We start from the raw sequence: 22,001 nt of genomic DNA on the forward strand, positions 1-22,001 counted from the left end.
AACTTGCATAGAATGACCAGGGCCAAAGAATATCACAGAGATTTGGGCATGTGCTCTTCATCTAGTCTGACATTTCTGTAAAAAAGGAAACATAATAGTCAGACGTCATTGAAGATATACTTGGTGCACACAACAGCATAAACCCATATCAAGCGATTTTGGGACAACATCAATTTAATTTGTCTTGTCTTTTAATTCCTCTCTGCCTACTCTCCTAAGGAACATTTTCAAATGAGCAAATCACACGATAACACTTTCCATTGCAGGCTACCACTGTAAGAGCTTTTGACACATAACTGTTTGAGTCTGGTTTTTTGCCACATATAATGAGTGTGAACTGACTCCTCTTATTCACTTCCTGTGACATCTAACACTGTATAAATGATTTGAGTTGAAATTATACTTTAATATTTTAAACATTAGCTTTACTCAACATGGACAATCGTTGCGAGTAATAAATAAAACGATATCTGCTTGAAGCAATAATTGTTTATTGATTTGAAGTTTTATTATTATTTGTGCTACAAACACGAACAATGTGCTATGACTTTTCAGATTGATCCTGAGAATGAAAAGTTGCACAGCAATAATTTTTGCACAGACAAGCACATTCAACTTCTACTTATTATATTAATCGATTTTAGAATTAATCTTATAAACACTGAGGATGCTGTTAGAGACCAGTGTCTTCACACAAAACATACACAGTATAATCAATGGATAGAGTACATTTTAAAAGGAAACAATATGTTGTCAAGGACACTGTGCAGGAAGTGATTATTTTAATTTAAGACGAACATAAAGCAGCATGAAAAAGGAAGTTCTTCACTATTCGGCTCACCACGTCTCCTGCATATCAACTTAAGCAGTGTTTAAGGGCACGCATTAGGTAAGTGACAAGATTATTTATGCTTCTTTAGCCTAATACTACTACAAGAAGTGTATACTTTCGCTTTGCTCCACAAAATTAAAATGTGCTTAAAATGTTCAATGTTTTTTATATAAAAAATAAAATGTACCGATTATTTGTGATTAGGATTTTAAAACTGTTTTTTAAAAAACATATGTACTATAAGGTCTAGTTTTTATTTAAAATATGCAGACAGCCTTTGAAGTAATGAATAAAAACATATATTTCCAGGTAGGCCTACTCCATTTTAAAGAAAAAGATGGTGGTTTTCCAGAGTTGTTTATTTGCATTTATTCTCTACCTCAGAGGTTAGTAAAATAAAATATATTTATCACTGGGACAAGATGTTAATTTTGACTTTGCATGTGCACTTGTTATTAACCCTGTTTTCACATAAAGTCGCTGCTATTCAGTTAAGATCTTTTCATTTATTTTCAGTTGTTTAGTTAAAGTCTTGTCATTTAATTTTACGCAGTACTTAAAATAGCACAGTGAATTGTTACTGAGACACAGGAATCACCATCTACACTGCGTTCCAAATTATTATGCAAATGATATCTTTCTCTGGTTTTCCTAATTTGTCGATGCAAATGACAGTCAGTATAATTTTCAAGTAATCAACAGTTAGGGTACATTTGGAATTTTATTGAACAAACCTCCCACTGACAACAGTATTTATTTAAAAAATGAAAAACTCGTGCATTGTCATGCATGAAGATGATTTTGCTACGGAAGGCATGGTTCTTCTTTTTTTACCATGGAAGAAAGTGCTCAGTCAGAAACTCTACATACCTTGCAGAGTTCATTTTCACACCTTCAGGGACCCTAAAGGGGCCCACCAGCTGTCTCCCCATGATTCCAGCCCAAAACATGACTCCGCCACCTCCTTGCTGACGTCGCAGCGTTGTTGGGACATGGTGGCCATCCACCAACCATCCACTACTCCATCCATCTGGACCATCCAGGGTTGCACGGCACTCATCAGTAAACAAGACTGTTTGAAAATTAGTCTTCATGTATGTGTGGGCCCACTGCAACCGTTTCTGCTTGTGAGCATTGGTTAGGGGTGGCCGAATAGTAGGTTTATGCACAACTGCAAGCATCTGGAGGATCCTACACCTTGAGGTTTTCGGGACTCCCGAGGCACCAGCAGCTTCAAATACCTGTTTGCTGCTTTGCAATGGCATTTTTGCAGCTGCTCTCTTAATCCGTCGAATTTGTCTGGAAGAAACCTTCCTCATTCTGCCTTTATCTGCACGAACCCTTCTGTGATCTGAATCAGCCACAAATGTCTTCACAGTACGATGATCTCGCTTAAGTTTTCGTGAAATATCTAATGTTTTCATACCTTGTCCAAGACATTGCACTATTTGACGCTTTTCGGCAGCAGACAGATCCTTTTTCTTTCCCATATTGCTTGAAACCTGTGGCCTGCTTAATAATGTGGAACGTCCTTCTTAAGTAGTTTTCCTTTAATTGGGCTCACCTGGCAAACTACTTATCACAGGTGTCTGAGATTGATTTCAGTGATCCAAAGAGCACTGAGACACAATACCATCCATAAGTTTAATTGAACAATATAAAATTAAATGTTTACGACACTTAAATCCAATTTGCATAATAATTTGGAACGCAGTGTAGTTCGAGTTGTCTGTGGAACAGAAATTACAGTATGATATGTATTGACCAAGACTTTTTGGAGAAGGGCATTACAAGTAATAGGCCCTTTGCCCCAAGAACAATGGACGTTTCTCAATTCCAAGAAAGCAAAGAACGGACTTGTGTTCTTGTGGAGACCGGTCTTGCGAGGCAGCCTCGGAACTTGGATGGACACACCGCAGTGACTTCTGGGACTTCAAGCGGATTTCGTAGGCGCGCAAGGCTGCATACGATGAATCCTTCGTATCGAGAACACATCCGTGTACTTTTATGCGTTCTCTGTTCTTGTGTATTGGAACCAGACTTTGACGGTTAATGATGACGTAGAGCGAGAACACGAGAACACAAAACCGCCGAAGAATGCATATTGAGAAACGGCCATAACTAAAAGATCACTGGGAAATAGGAACGCATTTGCTGAATGAACCGGCTAGTGGTGATGGGGATTTTCAGTGGCGCACCACAAACCACGTGAGATTAGTGGCGGATCAAGCCATTTCCCACTATCCCACATAATCAACTTGGTACTATTTTTTTAATTGAATGTCAATAGAAAAATACAAAGATAATATGTTTACACACAATGCATAAATTAGCACGATATATTTACATATAATGCGTAAAGTGTCAACATTGTCCAATATCATCAAAAATCTAACTTGGTACTAATGCTGCCTTCACGTTCTCTCGAAACCCACTTCAACCCAGAAGTAATCGTCTGGGTGAATTAACATTAAAAGTATTTAGTAGCATTAAAACTTCTGCTAACATTGAAGAGCACCTTCTCCGGCATAGGGCATTCTTAGAGCTGCCATAACATACGCAGTTTCTGCCAATCTCCTATTAATCTTGAGTACCTATAGAGTAGTATTGCATACTTTGTATCTTCGAAGAGTATTTAGTTCGATCACATTTATAAAAGATAGATACAGCTGTAAGATTATTTCCGGAAAAATACGACCTCCTGGGGGTGTGCGGGTGGAGGAACTAAATCACGAGCACACAATACATCATCGCATTATCCCTGCATAACTGTTGATTTACTATAAGTTTGTCTTGTTTACATTATGCACGTACGCGCCGATTGCCAACAAAACACAGACATAAGACTTAGTTTCACTTACCGCATGCAGTTCATGTCCAGCATCTTTTAGCGCTGGGACAGCTCCATCTATCAGTTTCAAATGATCTGCAAATCCAGGATTATATCCACCATTTATATAACAATCATCACTGAAATGCCGTGAACAAACAAACACACCTAAACTTCATTATCGCAAGAGTAACGAGCTGCACTTGCAGGGCAACAGCGCAGCCAATCTTGATGGTCTCACTCGTCGGTTGGCACGTGGGCGGGCTCTTGCTTCTCCGGGAGAATTGCCCAATAAAATGAATAGGATCCCTGTTACGAAACAGGGTTCCAGACTTATAAAAAACTTTCCGAAACAAGTTGGAGTGCTGTACGTGATACGTCCAACTCGTTTTTTGACAAGTTGACCATGTTAAGCATGAGAAGCCAGGACATTTAACAGTGTAAATAAGTCAGAATGCATGAAACACTGTTGCATGCCCCCTTTAATTATTCGTAAAGTCACTTGCGTGTGGTTAAAAAAGCTTGTGGTTGGCAAACACGGTAGGCGATAGTTAGTACCAAGATAAAAGTCCCAATTAATCAGGTCATAAATAAGCTTTTGATTTGATAAGCTTCTTCGCAATGTTGTTTGTTATTTTACATGATCAAGTTATTGTCCTTTGTGTGAAAGGGGGCACTGTCAAATCAAAACAAGTCTGATCTCCCACCATTTTTTGTCTAGTGTGTCCCAGGCCTAGGATGCAGCAATGATTGCAAAAAGAAAAAGTGAACTGTTTATCATTAAGAAAATGTTTAATTGTGATGGTGCACTCTTATTAAATAACCACTGAAAATGGGACATGTGATGCAAAAATACATTAGTTGGTTACTAAACTGTCTTAAAAATAAACCAAATGATTTATCTTCAGCATATTCTGCAAGTGATAATGAATGGAATGCCAACATACCAAAGTCAGTAGTGGGTCTGTCTGGCTCATGTGTGGTGATCCCCTGTACGTACAACTATCCATCACATGGAAAGACATACACAGGATTTACAGGAATCTGGTACAAAGGTGACTCTGATATAATCTACCATGAAGACACTTCCAAAATCAACAGCAAATTCAAGGATCGCACCAGCCTTGATTACTTGCAACAGAAAAACTGCACTTTGAAAATTAGCTCTTTACAACATGACGACCCTGGACAATACATGTTCCGGATTGAGATTAAAGATCTGAACATGTTCTCATACCAAGAAAACAAAGTTTCTATAACTGTAAAAGGTATGAGATGATATTTTGGTGCTATTGGTAAATTAAATGGTCAAAGCTGTTAGTTCTTTCATGTATTTACAAAGCAACACTGTAATCACAACCACATTCATATTATTATGGAATATCTGTTTCAATTGTAAACATGTAAACAATATTTTTAAATGTCCAAATCAATTCATCAGATTCACCCGAGCTACCCATCATCTCTGTGGATGAGGAAGTGACATCACAGAAAGAAGTGACCGCTATCTGTGTTGTGTCACATTCCTGTCCATCGGAGCCGCCGCGTCTCACCTGGAGCCACAAAGGCACAACCACAAGTTACTCACAACCACTAGAGGATGGCCAATGGAAGTTAACATCATCTCTGACTTTCACACCATCCAGAGAAGACCATAATAAACCTCTCAGCTGCTCCGCAGAGTTCACTCCAGCAAAGACAGCGTCCAACAACAAAAAGCTCAAAGTGAAATGTAAGCATACTAATATCATTTTCTTTCATCTTGAATGTTTATTGCTGTTTACAAATAATTCAATTAGAGACTTAAGCCTAGATTTCACAGACAGGGTCACATATTTTAAGGATTTGTAGAACATGAGCAGTTCATATTTAAATGCCAAAAAACATGAATTGATTTTATAGAAACATATATAATATTTACATTTATGCATTTGGCATGTTTGTCCACGACACTCAGTGAGTTTACTTTTTCTCATTTTTCTCAGATCCTCCATTTAATGTGCATGTACAGAGTACACCGGTGAAGGAGAATGAGTCTATTCAACTGAACTGCTCCAGTGACAGTAATCCTCCTCCTGACAGCTTCCAGTGGTTCAGCTTAAATGGATCTCCGTTGGCAAATGGACGCACCTATAGACTTAATCATGTGACCCGTTATACTGAAGCCATTTCCTGCACCGCCACTAACACAGAGGGAAAAACCAGTTCTGGTCCTCAGAGGATTAATGTGTTGTGTAAGTACAGGGTATTGTGTATTTCTTTTTTGTACTGGGTTGATGTTTTTCTATTGAAAAGTTTGGATGGAACATACCAAAATGTTCATCTGTTTTACTAGCCCATTAGCTTGCTTGTATACAGATGCTAGACAAGGGTCATTTGCATTCTAGACAATACTTAATTGACAAAAATATGACTTTGCAAGACGGTTTGAACGTAACTATAAGCAAACAATTACTTTTGATAACAATTTAAAAACACACGAGCATAAAAATGGCCTCAAAGTTGATAGAGACATGTGCTACGTCCGAAATCGCCTACTTCCATACTATTTAGCAGGTGAAAATGAATATGAGTCATGAATAGTATTCCCGAAACCTCAGTATGCAAATAAAACAGTAGGCGAGAAATACCCGGATGGTCTACTACTTCTGCAGAGATTTGTGAGTGTGGATCGGATGGACACTTCTCTATCCCATGATGCCACGGGAGCTGAGCAACGGTCAGATTTCAAAACTGGATCAAAAGCGGGAAACTTTAAGGTGGACGTCCGTTTTTAAGGTAAGTGCCAATAAATGAATTTCTCATGACTAAATTATGTTTTTATCAACGCTCACGTATAGGTTGTTGTTAATACGTCATAGGTCAAAGAACATACGGGTCACATGACCATAAAACAAAGGTCTACTAAAGCAGTATGTCTGAAATGTATTCATACTCCCACTCATGCTATATAGAACGTACTGTTTTAACGGCCGACAGGTAGGTACTTATTCAAATTCAGTACGTACCGTCACAGTATGCGATTTCGGACGCAGCGATGGATTTAAAGCCACAAAGATCAGATTTGATCTAGTGAGGGTTTCTGCTAGCAGTAAGTATTGTGCTGAATTATTGTACTGAATAATGTGTATCAACATTTTATTTCAATTAGATCCTCCATATAACGTGCATGTCCAGAGTAAATCACAAGTGAAGGAGAATGAATCTGTTGACCTGACCTGCTCCAGTGACAGTAATCCTCCTCCTGACAGCTTCCAGTGGTTCGGCTCAACTGGATCTCTGCTGGAAAATAGATCCACATATAGATTGAATCATGTGACCCGTTATACTGAAGCCATTTCCTGCACCGCCACTAACACAGAGGGAAAAACCAGTTCCGGTCCTCAGAGGATTAAAGTGTTGTGTAAGTACTCTGTGTAATAGGCACCATGTTTAATCAAGTATATCAATATTATAATCTCTCTTTCACAGATCCTCCTGAGATTAAAAACGGGTCTTCCTGTGAATCAGAGACTTTTATCGTCTGTGTGTGTATTGTGGACTCAAACCCTCCCAGTGAAGTCAAGTGGCTCGGTCCCTCGAGTGCTTTCCCCAGCTCCAGTGTTGAACAAAATGGGTCTCTTACCATATTCACCCTACAGGGATGGCTGGGTTTCCCAGACACCGTCCATTGCTCTGCCAGTAACAGTGAAGGAAACTCTGTCATGACTTTGTCAGTGCCGCATCATGGTCAGACTTCATTTACTCATGTGTTGATGTCTTTTTAAACGTTATCATTGATGAAAATTCTCTTTTTTCTTACAGGTTTAATAATATATCTTGTTGTTGCTACCGTTGCTGTTGTAGTTATTTTAGTGGTCATTTCAGCGTGTGCAGCCAAGAGACGCTGGTAAGAATCTCTCTTTCTCTTGCTTTGTCAAATTCTATCTTTGATGTTTCTAAATCCCTTCACTGTTTGTCATGAAGTGGACGAAGACCTGCACAAAGTGTACTGGATGTGAAGAATGACCACAATGAACTGAAGACTACCCCAAAGTCAGACATATCCAGGTATTTATGTTGACAATGTACACATACTGTACACTCATTTTTGTTATATATATTCCTTATATCTTTATTAAGGTTTGTGTAGACTGCATACCATGTATTTTATGACAGTCCAAGTATCAGCACTTTTTTTTTTATTAATTAATTCTTTGTATCTGTTTTTTGTAAAAATCAGTCAAGAACGACAAAAGAATGACATATACATAAAGCATGAAGTAATAGACCAACCTGTTTATAAAAATTTTGAGGTAAGTATGACTTTACATCAGATAAAATGCAAAAGTTCACTATGCATTCTGTTTCTGACTAGCAACAGGTTTACTCACACTTTATTAGTGGTTTGGCACATCACACATCTACAATATATAGAACACACTTGCAAAATAGTTTTCTGCAAGAACTGACAAAAACAACACATGCGATACCAAATCTAGAAACTGAATGTTTGTATCTGAATGTTCTTAACACTTCATATTTAAGAGGGATTGTTTAAACGGTTTCAATGAATCTGATGTATAAAATATGTGACAATTCTTCCTTGTTGATCAGTGTGATGATGGATACCCGTCATGTGAGCAAGATGAAGATGAAGCGGTCTACGCTAACAGCTAAAAAAATACAAGCATTATGTCCTTTATAAAGATCATGCATCCAAATGACTGTTTTGATGGCATTATGTTTTCATTGCAGTGGTCTATGGACAAATCTAGCAGAAAAAATAATAATTATAATGCTTGATAAGTAATATTGCAATATATTCATATTTTATTTTATAGGTTACCTTGTGTGTATAAAAAACAAATAGCTAAGCAATATATAATGCAATGTAAATCTTTGACAATGCAATCTCTGTGCAATTTATTTCTACGCATAAATGCCACTTTGCACGTGTATGTTTTTGAGCTGAGTTTAACAGATTTGTTGACATGCACACATGGTATCAAGTTCCTTAATTTTATATTCACATTTTAATACTGAGAATCAGTGACAGCTTACAGTTCTATTTTGAGAGAAAAGTTCCATTTCCTCTTCTTGTAGCTGTTTTCATTTAACAGCACATGCAATGCACATCAACTATCAAGATCCTATTGAGATGTCCTTGTTATAATGTGCTATTATCTTCTTTCCCTATTCTGTTTTGATTGAGATCCGATACACACTTACTTTCATTTCTCCAGAAGTGAAAGTTAAAAGAATAATCTATGAACAGACATTCACTTTGGTGAGGATATACTTTCTATTAGGTTTCTATTAGATTAAAGGAACAATACGGGGTTTTTAGGAGGATCTATTGACAGAAATGCAATGTAATATACAAAACTACTTCTTCAGAGGTGTATAAAGACCTTACGTAATGAACCTTTATGTTTCTAATACCTTAGAATAGGATGTTTATATCTTTATTTCATGTAATAAATAAGACATCACTCTTTCTAGTCTTTCTAATGCCTGCATGATCTCTTCCCTGCGTCAACATGAGAACGACATCTTTTTGTACTGCGGTGGCCACCATCGTGTTTGGACTGAGCGATTCGCGGCAAATCTACTTGTATAATACAACGCTATAGGCCGCTGTAAATCAAAAATTGCGCCTTTAAATGTAAAACATGATAATAATAATAATAATAATAATAATAATAATTCATTACATTTATATAGCGCTTTTCTGACACTCAAAGTGCTTTTTACATGGAAGGGGGAATCTCCTCAACCACCACCAATGTGCAGCATCCACCTGGATGATGCAACGGCAGCCTTATTGCACCAGAATGCCCACCACACACCAGCATTTTTAAGCTGTTTTTATAACTAATATAGATTTGCTGTTGTGAATGGCTGAGGTTGGCTTTGGCTCCAAATTTTAAAGTGTCTCCAAACAGGTGCAACTCACTTCCTAACTGACTTAGTGGCTGGGTCTGTGTTTGAGTTATTGTTGCGTTACAGACATTTTTACAGTGCACAATGTGCTTTTGGGTAATAATCATGTTTGAATAACATGAATCATCAGGTTAGGTGGAATTCATGCCAGCTCTGTAATGAAAGCAAAATTGCGACATAGTATAGCAAATGTTAAGAAATTTGGTTTTAGTCAAACTTTTATATTATGCCAATAATATTAATATGATATTGCGCTGAAATATAATATAATACAACTAATATATATATATATATATATATATATATATATATAATGAAGAGTATGTTTGCAAAAACAGATCAAATTGTTCAAAAATCATGTGTTTCATTTTGTTAGTTAGCTGTATTTTTATTTTTACTTAATAAAAAACTGCACTTTTGTATAAATTGGAATGCACTATAAAACATATTTTTGAATTCTTTAAAAAACTGAGTTGTCTGTTGTTGCATGGAGTGGACTCATATTTTAAAGAGGAAAAATAATTATTGTGTGACGAACAATCAGGGTTTCACAAACGAGGACCCCTATAGGTCACTTGAGGAACTTTTAATATGTCTGGATTTACCAAAGCTGTTTTGCTCACATTTAAAATGAAAATTCTGTCATTAATTACTCACCCTGCTGTCATTTTAAACTTGTGTGATTTTCTTTCGTCTGCAAAACACGAAAGTTGTTGATAAATGTTGGTAACCAAAAGCCTTTGGTCCCCGTTAACTTTTATTGTGTGGACACAAAACCAATGCAAGTCAATGGGGACCGTCAGCTTTTCTGTTGCCAACATTTAAAAAAATATCTTTTTGTGTTCTGCAGAAGTAAGAAAGTCGTACAGATTTTAAATGACAGGAGGGCATGTCAATAATTTTCATTTTGAAGGTGAACTACTCCTTACACTATAGTGACACACTTACTGTAAACAACATATACAGTACAAAAAAATAGTACAGAACCAAAGTGTAATTTGATTGTATCTGTCAGTTTTGCATCTCGAAGATTACAAGATACAAAAAAACATATTTCTATAATATTTCCTCTCTAACCCCACACAAACAACTGACTTCGAATGATTTTGGATGATTTTTCAGTTGTGGTGTTTCAAAGACAGACATTTCCCTGTCACATAACAGATTTCCTGTTATCACCTACCAACCACAAGACATTGCACTTTTTCTTCTCTTTCACTTGATTTGTAAACATGCAAATGATTGTTTAAAAGCTTTAAAAACAGTTTTGTGGAAACAGAACAGTTCTTTGCCTGGAGTATATCACACAGTACTTTAAATGCTTCTGTAACTTGGAGTTGAGCTGAACGTCTGCTTAGATAAACAACAGGAAGTTAGACCCTATAGCACATGTGTGAAATCCCCCTCATTGCTTTTCATGAGCGTCGGGAAAAGGATTATGAGAAGCCCTGCGTATTTCTGAGAAGACCAAAGGTAAGTCCAACAGCAACAAAAAAAGCTTCATCATTTATTTTCTAAAGGCATACCGAAACATACAATGTACTGTATTGTATATTGTATTGTATTTTCACTTTCATCATGTGATAAGTCTCAGTCTTATGTGCACAAGCAGCTGAATATTTGATCGATTCTTTAGTCAAATTAAATATTTTTTTCTTGTGCCAGGGAGAGAGAGAGAGATGTTATTTCGTGATGTCATCTTTGCTGCTGTTATCTTTACTCTTTGTTCCTCAGGTAACACACATTTTATTTTATTCTTTGTCCTGATCGTTCGTTTCTTGTATTTTTAGCAAATGGCTTCAATTTAACTTGCCATATTATGTTAGACCTTCACCAAAAAAATGTGTTTTTAATGGTAAACTGTCATTTTCCAGTGACGTCAGCCTGCATGTTTGTCAATTTCTGAAAAAAACCCACCAAAGCGTTCCATAAACTTTCATACATTTGTATTGTTTATACATAAAGTATCCTGTGTCTTTTTTGGAACGTGACAGACATTTTTGTGTATTTTAAACAAACAATACAAAAATGTACCCAAACATCTCACTGTAAAAAAACAGAAATTTCTGTCAGCTGGAACGACAGAAGTACACCGTAAAATAATAGTTTTTTGAAATTTTGAAATTACAGGATATAAGGATATAAATAGTTTTCCGTTCTTCTTGTAAATTTGCTGTCTTTTTCAGTAATTTTACATTTTTTGACCGTATTTCAAATAACATAAAAATATCTGTAATTTTATAAGGATAACAGAAAACTTCTGTAATTTTTTTACAACGGGATTTGGGTAAATTTGATTAGAAATGTGGGGTTTATGATGCTGCTGTGTAATTTTCTCAAGAGAAATATTTGAGATGCAAGAGATTTAGACAAAAGTTTCCATTCACCCCTCGGGAAAAATATCGACAAATTTAAAGAGATCTTATCTGTCTGTTTCTTTAATTGGAGTTCACTTTCAGAGACTTCTACTGTACATCCACAGTGTACATATTACGCCGTTCTTGTTCTCTGTTGCAGGCTACGGTCTCACTCGAAACTGGGTGAAGCAGTGGCCAGGCAAGGTGTACACTACACCTGGAGAAAACATCACCATACATTGTCAGATTCATGCAGAGGAGACAGTCTCCGCTTGTCTTGTACAGTACGTCATGGACAGAGACGGGACATATCCCAAACTCAATGAACTTTTCCAGTTTAGTGGTAGACATGAAATCAAAAACAAAAGCCTCTGGAGCTCAAGTCTCATCCTGAACTCTCTGAATATGAACGACACAGGAATGTTCTACTGTACTTACTTCTGCAAAATGAATGGCACGTTTCGACAGCACTATGGAAGCGGGACACACCTTTTTGTGCTTTTTGGGATTGATAAGGAAAACGTTACTCTACATTATCCACTTCTATCCACTGTTACAGGTGAGCGTGTCAGAATTTTCTGGTGTACTGCTAATTTTTCATGCGTCATGTAAAGGGGCGGAGCTAGCTGGTTCAATGGTGAAAATGATTTTAGGGGCCCACTACAATTTCTAAATGAGTATTTATAAAAGCTTAGTGATCCAGAGCATTACTTTATGCATTGATATCAATTTTGGAAAAGGCCCTGGTATACATGTCATTGTAAAAGAACAGTAGGGTTTTTTTATTTTGTTAAAAGATATCTTATTTGTCTTTCTAAATGTCTGCATATTTTCTTTTTTTTTCAGACGGAGTAAAGGACCAGTCAAGATTTTACATGCTCAACTCATTTCTTGTTTTAGTTGTCTTATCATCCAAATTAGCTGTATTTATATTTGTAACTTCTGTTGCACATTTTTCTTAATATTGAACCAGATCTCTTTCACGTAAAACAAGATTCTTTTTTTTAGGCTATAACAATATATATTCACATCCTACTCATTAACAGTATTATTGCTTTTTTCTTCTTTGGTGGAATTAGTTGTGTGGGTTGATTGTTTGATTATTTTCTCACATGGTGTTGCATGGGTCGTTCAAACGTCTCTCAATTCATTTCACCATTTTCTTCCACCAAGATGTACCAGCACGACCTACACGAAGGATTCTTTTTCCGACTTGGAGGTTACTTGAGTGTGCACCACCTCCGATTGTGATTCATTTTCAGATTCTAATTATCCGATTTTGAAACCCACATGGTCTTATGTGGAAAATTTTGATTTTTTTAATTGTCTTCAGATGGTGCCAAAACTATTGGTAGTAACGTAATAAAAGAAAAACGTTAAATAAACAACTATTTATTTACCATATGACCAAAACCTCACATTTATAAAGTACATGAGTCAAAGATAGATTTGAAGCTGTGGGTGTAACCTGGGTGAGTACGTTTAGATATTACAGTTTCCACCCCTTCTGTTGTTTGACTCAATAAATGCAAGGTTTGTACAGACTGCAATTACAAATCTTTTGGCTTTGTCTTGTGTTGAAGTAAACATTCGCCTGCTGTTTAATGAATACATACTCTGACTCATGCAGAATGTGCTGAAACCTGATGATGCATGTTTGTGTGTTTAGAATTGTATTAGTATGTGTTCAGAGTTCATGCAGCTGTCATGATGTCGAAGCCTTTTACAAACATAATACATATAGTTTTAGAATAACAAGTGGAGTTAAACATATTTACATTTGGCAGATGACTTGCATTGCATCATACATTTTTTGTTTCTGACTATGTGCAATCCCCTGGGATTGAACCCATGACCTTGGCGTTGCTAGTGCCATGCTCGAACCACCGAAACATACTATTTTATGTGATATTTGTAAAACGCTGATCATCCTAAAACGCTGATCACCCCCTGTGCACTGTTCTGTGTAACCAGTAATGATCTATAGAGACCAATCATTATAGTTTCCATTAAAACCAGTGCAATACCCATTATAACCATTAAACCCATTAGAATTTCTCTGACGTCTTTATATGTTTTTTTAAATACATTTTATGCATTTTTTTGAAGATGGTTAATGCTTTCCCTCACTGATACGAACAGAAAAGCCACCAGGGGGCGTCACAAGCGTGCGCCAGAGGGCTTTTAAACCCTGATGAGCATGGAGAGCGCGCCTCGGTCATATGACAAGAGGAGGGGTGTGCGCACTGCTCGTTTCAAAACACACAAGGCTAAATGCACACTGTGAGAGAGTGACGACACTGCCGATGAGTTTTACCTGTTCGTCTACAAATGATGACCTCATTACAACTTTAACAACTGGCAGAGAGTCTTGAAAAGCACGGAAGCAATGATCGCATCTTGTGATGAATCACACGTAGGAGACCAAAACAAACCCTATCTGGGTGATTATGGACCCTTTGGGAAAGTTAAGGGAATGGAGCACCGGGGAATATGTCGGTCTGTCGCACCTGTGATCTCAGCTGAGTCCACCAGCGCGCGCATCTCTCTGCCAGGTGTGATGGATTCAGAAGGGCGCGTGGACGAGTCCAGACTCAGGATGCATGTTTTTAAAAACGGTAAAGTTGGCATGATGGTCTTGAACTGACACATTGATCATTATTTTCTACATGTATATAATGCAAGGAGTCCTAAAGCAATGTCGCCGAGTCTCCAGTCATAATCCACGTTAAAAGTCATACTTATGTTACGGCTTAAACTAAAGCATGATTAATAAGATTACATATTTTCATCTTTAACTAGTTGTGTCTTAAACATTAGAGTTGCAGGACTTGTGTGAAACTTTGGGTAGGTTGGTTTTTGCTTGGATTTATTCTGGTTAGTTCTGCTATTCGAGGACACAATAATGCACAGGGATATTTAGGCCCTAACTAACTTTTGAAACATTTGATGTTTTGAAGGGTGTTTATAACTCAATAAATATACAGACCATCGTAACTCTCTAGTTTAAGTATAATTTATTGCACATTGAGATCTGAAAGTGTAAGAGAGACCACAGTACTTGTATTTTGCACTATTTTCATGTTTGAACTAAATGCTTTACATTTTAGAAGTCCGTATTTTCCTGTCAGACTTGTACACCTAAAGTAACTCGGGTCTGTTTTGTAGTCATTCTGCATCAACGCCAATCATATTTCAAGCTTTCTGTCCAGGAACACACCCTCATCTGACCTCACAAGTATGTGGCACAGGCGTGTGACGCTAATGATGATCACATCACAGAATAACACAGTAACATTCCAAAACATTCAAACCAGCATTCAAGCATAGACCCACGTTTTATCTGAATGACATAATCCGTTCCTCTCAGGCTGTGTATGAAGGGGATTAAAAGTTGTTTATGTTCTGTGTTAACCCTAAACGCCCTCTGTTACGATCTCGCATTATGTTTTTGTAAAATGCTCATTTTGACAGATTTCTGTACATTCTCTGTTCTCTCTGGTGAAATGCGCTCCTTAACAGTGATGCAATTAAAATGTGATAGCTAAACATTGATGATGCTCTGTCTGTTTGTTTACTCTTGGTAAAGAGTAAACAATAGCAATCTAGTGTAGCCTACAGCAGTGGTTCTCAAACTGGGGGCCGTGGCCCCCTGGGGGGGCCCCAAGGGGGGCCACAGATTTTGTGGCATTTTATGAAATATAGAAATTTATCATAGATTTTATGCAATCAAACATCAGAAAAATGACACCACCAACCAAAAGAATGGAGGTTTCAGCATTGTATAACTGAATGTTTTTGGTTTAATAAAAATTCAAAGTTTACGATTATACATCTTTATATGGGGGGCCGCAAAGCGATGCACTTAACACAAAGGGGGCCTTACAACGAAAAAGTTTGAGAACCACTGGCCTACAGAATGCGGTGACACTGACAGTACTCCTTATAAGATATCAATTAGTTAACAATGTCAGTAGACTAAATGATGTAAGTGATGCGTTTCTGAAAACAGCTGCCGTCTTTTTAACGTAAGTTGACGTTTCTAATGTAATTGCAAGGAAACATAAAAAAAGTCATTCCTTTGTACTTGCTACATTGTTACCTGTACTGTATAAAATGTGTTAACCTTTGACCTGTAACTGTATATGACATATGATGTATTTGGGTGATTCAGGTGGTGTGTCGCCAGAGGAACGGGGTCAGGTATGGCGATTTCTGTTCGGCATGTACCCCTGCAGCTCTACGGCTCTGGAGCGCCCCCTGCTGCTGGAGCAGATGGCAGTGCGCTATCGGCTCATGAAGAGAAAGTGGCAACAGCTGCTTCCTGGAGCCGTTCGACTCCGACTCAATGGCACTGATGGTGTGTGATGTTCTTGAGCACTAGGGATGTAACGATTCACCGTGAGCCGGTTGAAAATCGGTTATAATGAGTGACTATTCAAATCGGTTGAGGCTTGAACTGAATCGCAATACATTTTTTGAACAGCAGGGGCCGCTATTTTCACTGCAAACCTAAACGTGGACATGCTGATATTTCTTAAATGCAAAAAAGTCCAAGAAAAGCTCAGACAGTATTAGTTTGTTTATATTAAAGAGACTTTTTCTATTATTAATTTGTTATAAAATTGCAGTTTAGTTTTGTTATTTGAAATAAAACATGATTTTATTACACAAAGAAACGTGAAGCATTTAAGAAATAATGCAAGGGAAGTTGTTCATTTCTAATTTGTTTCAACTCATTTTGTAAAAATAAATCGTGAGTAAATCGTGAATAAATCGCATCGTGAGATCAGAATCGTGACTCGCATCGTGAGCTGAGTGAATCGTTACATCCCTATTGAGCACCTACACTTTGTTTTATAGAATAAATCCTGATTACTTGGACTATTAGATCCTGTTTTAAATAACAGTTTTAGCTTGAAATATGTAAGAAAACCACTGGCAGATACTGCAGAGATCAACTTTATCTGTGTTCTGTCTGTGTGTTTTTCAGCCGAGCTGTTGGCTGCTGTGAAATATTTCGATCAGAGGCAGGACAGAGAACACAATCGACAGCAGTTCCAGTCGGATGAGGTTAGAGAAAGGATATCTTTTTTGGAGCTGCAGGCTCAGGTGAAGCTAAACATTTCCTTTGTCTTATAAGGATACACGTTACACTAATAGAGAATCTCAATCTGTACACTTACTGTACCTAAACTGACCTGACTATGTTAAATGTGCAGGTGCTATTTGAACGTGTCACCTTTGACCTGGAGGAGCTTCAGGAGGCCATACGCATTATCGATAAAGATGTCCCCCGAACAGACAGAGATTTGCCATACTACCGGTAAGGTCTTAATTTGTACATGCTAAATAGGAAAATAGTATGTACCATCAGCAGTATTCCTATCAGCAGCTTTAAAAACCAATGTCTGTTTTGTTTGCACTTGCCCGGCTGTTTCGCATTGTTTTTTTGTCAAATACTACAGATCCCTTTCAACTCAATAATTCTTTATTCTTGTTAAACAAACAAGTTGTTGTGACATCACAGGTGTGCTCAGCAAACAGGTCATTGCCACACCAATTTATCAAATTACCTTGGAGCTGAACGCAACCATCATTCATCTGTCGGACCAAACCGGAGAAGTTGAGTTTTATTGCGGTTAAACAGTAACTTGTCAATGATCGAGTGCTGCTATCTCAGCTCAATGTGGTTGCGCAATTCAGTATCCAAGGACGTACATAATATCAAATATACTGTCTTTCAAAACTAATTATAAATATTGACATGAAATATGATTTTGTGAGTTTAAATTTAAATGTTATCAAAAGGGAAACTAATGCATGCTAGCAAAAATCACATGACAGGATATTGGTCCCACTTATTTTGAAACCGTCTCTTGCTTCAGAAAGGAACTGCTGCTTGAATATCTTTTAAGTTGTTTATTTGGGTATAGTACTTCTGCTTTTTCCACCAAAATAAATAACTGTTTGAAGAAGAGAGTGTGAGATTTTGTTTCTTTTAACAGGAATGAAGGCTTGGGTAACCTGCTTGTGTTAAGAGATATTTTAATCACGTATGCTGCTTTTCATCCAGGTATGTAAATATGTTATAAGTGCAAGGGCGACATCTAGTGGTTAAATGAGGAACTCTCATTAATTATTCACAGAATTATTATTAATCTCTCTCTCTCTCTCTCTCTTTCTCTCTCTCTCTCTCTCTCTCTCTCTCTCTCTCTCTCTCTCTCTCTCTCTCTCTCTCTCTCTCTCTCTCTCTCTCTCTCTCTCTCTCTCTCTCTCTCTCTCTCTCTCTCTCTCTCTCTGCAGAAGTGAGTTATGCTCAGGGTATGAATGACCTGTGCAGTCGCTTTCTGGAGGTTCTGGACTCAGAGGTGGACACTTACTGGAGCTTTTCTTGTTACATGGAGAAGTTTTCCAAAGACTTCCGTGCCGATGGACTGTATCGCAAAATGGGTTGGCTTGCTTGATTCTTTCTTTGAGCGTTGTAAATAGTTTTCTCAAATAAAAACATAGTCTGAGTTGTGATTAATATCTTATGTGCTTCTCAGAATTGGAAGCGGCTTTGCTGAAGGAACTGGACCATCAGCTTCACGCTCACCTGGTCACGGAAAACTTAGATAGACTGACATTCTGTCACAGGTGCGTAATTACACCTGGTTATCTCTCTTGCTTTCTTTGACCTGCATTGTCTTCTTTTTTATTTTCTAAAATAAAAAAATATATATTTCTTTCCTTTTACTAGTTTATTCACATCTTTATAACAGTTATCCCTTTAACCACCTCAATATGATTCTTGCTTATCTTAAAGTAAATGTGATACTTACATTTCATTTTACGTATATTTTACTTTAACCGCACACTTGTTGTTCCAAGCCCAAATTACTTTTAATATTTCCATAAATGGCATATTAATTGCATCTTTTTTTCAATGGCAGTGAATGGTGACTGAAGCTATCACTCCCTAATGCTCTGCCTAACTTAATTTTGTGGTCTCTGCAGGAAAGGAAGTCGAGCAGTTTTAAAACGACATAAATGATGACATATTTTTTATTTTTGTAATATTTTGTAAAAAAATTGCAACTTTAATATGCTGTATGTAAACTTTGCTGCATCTTCTTGCAGGTGGCTTTTGTTGGGTTTCCAGCGAGAGTTTGAACACAGTGATGCTTTGCGTCTGTTTGAGATTTTTAGCTGCGATCACCTGGAGCTCATCTCGCGGCAGGTGGATCGCGCTCGATATCGGGAGAGATTGGCACGGAAACAAAGTCTAGGTAAGCGGCCCTAAATCGACGTCTGTGAAACTCTCAACACAGAATATTCTGGGTAAAGTGACATTAAAATATGTGTCCTGAGTTTGGCACCCAACAGAAAAACGTACCACCCAGCCAAATATAATAATAAAAAAAAAAATCAAAATCTTGGAAAAATAAGCAGGACTCTCTGCTCCCAAACGCTGGGGCCGTGTCCTCTGTTGACGCTGAAAAGAAAAGCGTGTGCATACCGTGAGAGCTTGCAACCCTGAGCGTTTGTGTTTGTGTTGTTGGAATTGATTGATGCATTTAAATCATAAAGCGTATTAAGATGTATGATTTTTTATCAATTTATTATTTTCCCCTGGCGGAAATCACAACAAGCCAAATGTATGGACCCAAATATCATAGATTTGGTGAGGGGCTCTTTTCACATTTTTCAACATCATCTGTAACCTATTAAACGCTATATTTATAGTGTAAACATTGATTACCACAACTCGTCGGCGGTACATCCTTTAAAATGTTTCGATGATTGGTTAGCAGTATTTTGATTTATGAATCTGTGTCCTCCAGAGGATGAATCGGTGAAAGAGGCGCATACCGTAAACACAGATTTCACCTTTGAGCTCTTCATGTGTGCTACCATCCTTCTGGAACACCGAGACGCTCTTCTTAGCTGCAAGAATGAAGTTCAACTCATTCAGTTCACAAGCAGGTGTGCGTTTATACCATGTGGGCATGATGTGTATAGATTTAGTATTTAATTTTACTCTCAATGCATATGTTATATTTATGGTGTTCCTTTCATGACGTAAGAATGTCAATGTCAAGAAGTAAGAAAAGCAGATTGATGTTGATTTCTACATGCTTGTATAACCACGATGTCACCGGTCAGTCTGCAGGGAAAGCTGGACCTGAACAGCACGCTGAAGAAAGCTGAGGAACATTTTTATGACTACTGCAAGCGTTCATCTTGGGATTATTTGAGCGGCCGTTGTCGCATGGCGAAGAGAAAAGAGGATCATTTTTTCTATCATCTGCGAAACCTTTTCTCCTGAGATTGAACACGACCTGTGATGAATGTTCCTGGGAAATATCTTGTTGACGGACACCCAGGAGTCTCGCTTCTGTGGGATCTTAAACTGAAGAATGATGCTGCTTTTAAATCAGTGTTTGTGTTTATGAACAAGATGGAAAGACACTTGATCTCCAAACACTTGACCTCTATTGTTGTTTTAATATCAAGATTTATTTGTCAGACAGACTCTAAGATAAATTAACCTCCTTAAAGAAATAATTCACCCCAAAATTTTATATCATTTATTCACCCTCATGTCGTTCAAACCTGTATATGACGCTTTCTTCTGTGGTACACAAAAGAAGATATTTTGAGAAATTTTGAGAAAAAAGTGGTTTTGTGTTCATACAATGGAAGTCAATGGGGTCCAGTGTTGTTTGGTTACCAACTTTCTTCAAAATATCTTCTTTTGTGTTCTGCAGAAGAAATAAAGTGTTAAAAAGGTCAAACTAACACTCCCAGTGTATATATAATCCACACATATATACAGTACATTGTGAGTGTTAATTTGACCTTTTTTAACAATGGTGATTTTGCTGTGTTGGAAATGACAAGAGGGTGAGTAAATAATGAAAGAATGTCCAATTTTGAGTGAACTATCCCTTTAAGATCATTAATAGACACACATATTTACTGTAATGTAATGTAATTTTTTACATCACCGCCATTGTTTTAATGATCCTTTACCTTGAAAAATGCCTGAAAATACAGGTACTGTTTGAAGATAATGTTCTTTTCCTTTATCTAAAACTCCCTTGGACTGCAGATATTGCTCATACAGTGACAGCCAATGTCAACATTTGTGTTTGTAGTAAGTGCACAGAAGGCAGAAATCCTCGCCGCTGAACTAAGCGAGACTCGACCTCTTGAGTATTATTCCATCTCAGAAACATCTGGTGCTGGTTCACATAAGAACACGATATAAGAATAGAAACGCATGCTCTTAAGTGACGCTTCTGAGAAGCTCTGGAAGATCCGCGTGGTCTTCTCGCACCAATCTGAAACACTTCTCAAGTATCATCTGATCAGAAATAGCTCATTGAGCGGAGACACCGGCACCCTGTTTACTTACGAGACCACAGTACTGTTGTTTTCTTATGTAAGGAGCCACAAAATATGTTTACACCTTGTTACAGTTGTTTTACATGGTGACGTGAAACACAAAACGATCGCAAGTCTTTTAAACACTGTGGTTAAATGTACATATTTTTGTATGTTTGATGATCACAAAGGGCTGTTCGTGTATGTTTTCAAGATTTTTGGATTATTTCTTAAAAGTTTGCACAGTATTTTATGGCGTTTTAACAAATGTAGCAGGAGAGGAACGATAAATCACTCAGCAGTGTTAAACTGAATGATGAGCTATGACTGGCTTTCTGAGGTGAGTTGTGTGATGTCACAGTTGGAGGTGTGTGTGTGTGTGTGCGTGCGTGCGTGCGAGAGAGAGAGAGAGAGAGAGAGAGGCTTTGCCATGTACGAGTTTTATTTTTAGCTTTACTGTGACATTTAAGCGCTCTCTTTCTAGTGAGTCATGCACACTCAACTTTATACTGCGGAGTACAATGTTATTCAGAAATAAATCCAAATCTTATTGTTTGCCCTCTTTGTGAGGCTTCTCTAATGTATATAACTATAAGATATGATGCATAACATTTAGTATACGTCCATAACCCTAGTCACACCCATTAAAACCAACTTGAATCTAAATCAGTCCAGTCAGGTCATA

The 22,001-nt window shown here is 37.5% G+C and overlaps 2 protein-coding genes and 1 long non-coding RNA gene across 4 annotated transcripts; all 3 read left to right on the forward strand.

Moving 5' to 3' along the window:
* Window positions 1-840: 840 nt before the first annotated feature.
* On the forward strand, window positions 841-9,240 carry si:dkey-238d18.5 (myelin-associated glycoprotein). Its single transcript, XM_057351337.1, has 11 exons — window positions 841-889; window positions 1,142-1,218; window positions 4,571-4,930; window positions 5,104-5,394; window positions 5,648-5,896; window positions 6,814-7,065; window positions 7,134-7,391; window positions 7,467-7,551; window positions 7,629-7,712; window positions 7,885-7,957; window positions 8,259-9,240. Exons 2-11 carry the CDS (start codon window positions 1,170-1,172, stop codon window positions 8,319-8,321), a joined length of 1,764 nt encoding a protein of 587 aa, XP_057207320.1. The 5' UTR covers window positions 841-889; window positions 1,142-1,169; the 3' UTR covers window positions 8,322-9,240.
* A 1,532-nt stretch (window positions 9,241-10,772) lies between these two features.
* LOC130565007 (uncharacterized) lies at window positions 10,773-13,985 on the forward strand. The gene is made up of 4 exons (XR_008964323.1): window positions 10,773-11,060; window positions 11,253-11,321; window positions 12,105-12,503; window positions 12,791-13,985. It is a non-coding gene; the product is annotated as an uncharacterized LOC130565007 (long non-coding RNA).
* Window positions 13,986-14,215: 230 nt separating this feature from the next.
* On the forward strand, window positions 14,216-21,904 carry si:dkey-238d18.4 (TBC1 domain family member 15). Of its 2 annotated transcripts, none has more exons than XM_057350741.1 (10): window positions 14,216-14,562; window positions 16,119-16,304; window positions 16,938-17,017; window positions 17,167-17,270; window positions 17,953-18,020; window positions 18,251-18,397; window positions 18,493-18,583; window positions 19,067-19,215; window positions 19,771-19,912; window positions 20,093-21,904. In XM_057350741.1, the coding sequence occupies exons 1-10, from the start codon at window positions 14,334-14,336 to the stop codon at window positions 20,253-20,255; spliced, it is 1,359 nt and encodes a 452-aa protein (XP_057206724.1). In that variant the 5' UTR covers window positions 14,216-14,333; the 3' UTR covers window positions 20,256-21,904. The 2 variants fall into 2 exon arrangements, with proteins under 2 accessions (XP_057206724.1, XP_057206723.1); XM_057350740.1 differs by having other exon boundaries at window positions 16,938-17,056; window positions 20,093-21,900.
* The last annotated feature ends 97 nt before the right edge of the window (window positions 21,905-22,001 follow it).

This window comes from Triplophysa rosa, linkage group LG14 (genome assembly GCF_024868665.1).
Source record: "Triplophysa rosa linkage group LG14, Trosa_1v2, whole genome shotgun sequence".
NCBI classification, from domain to species: domain Eukaryota; kingdom Metazoa; phylum Chordata; class Actinopteri; order Cypriniformes; family Nemacheilidae; genus Triplophysa; species Triplophysa rosa.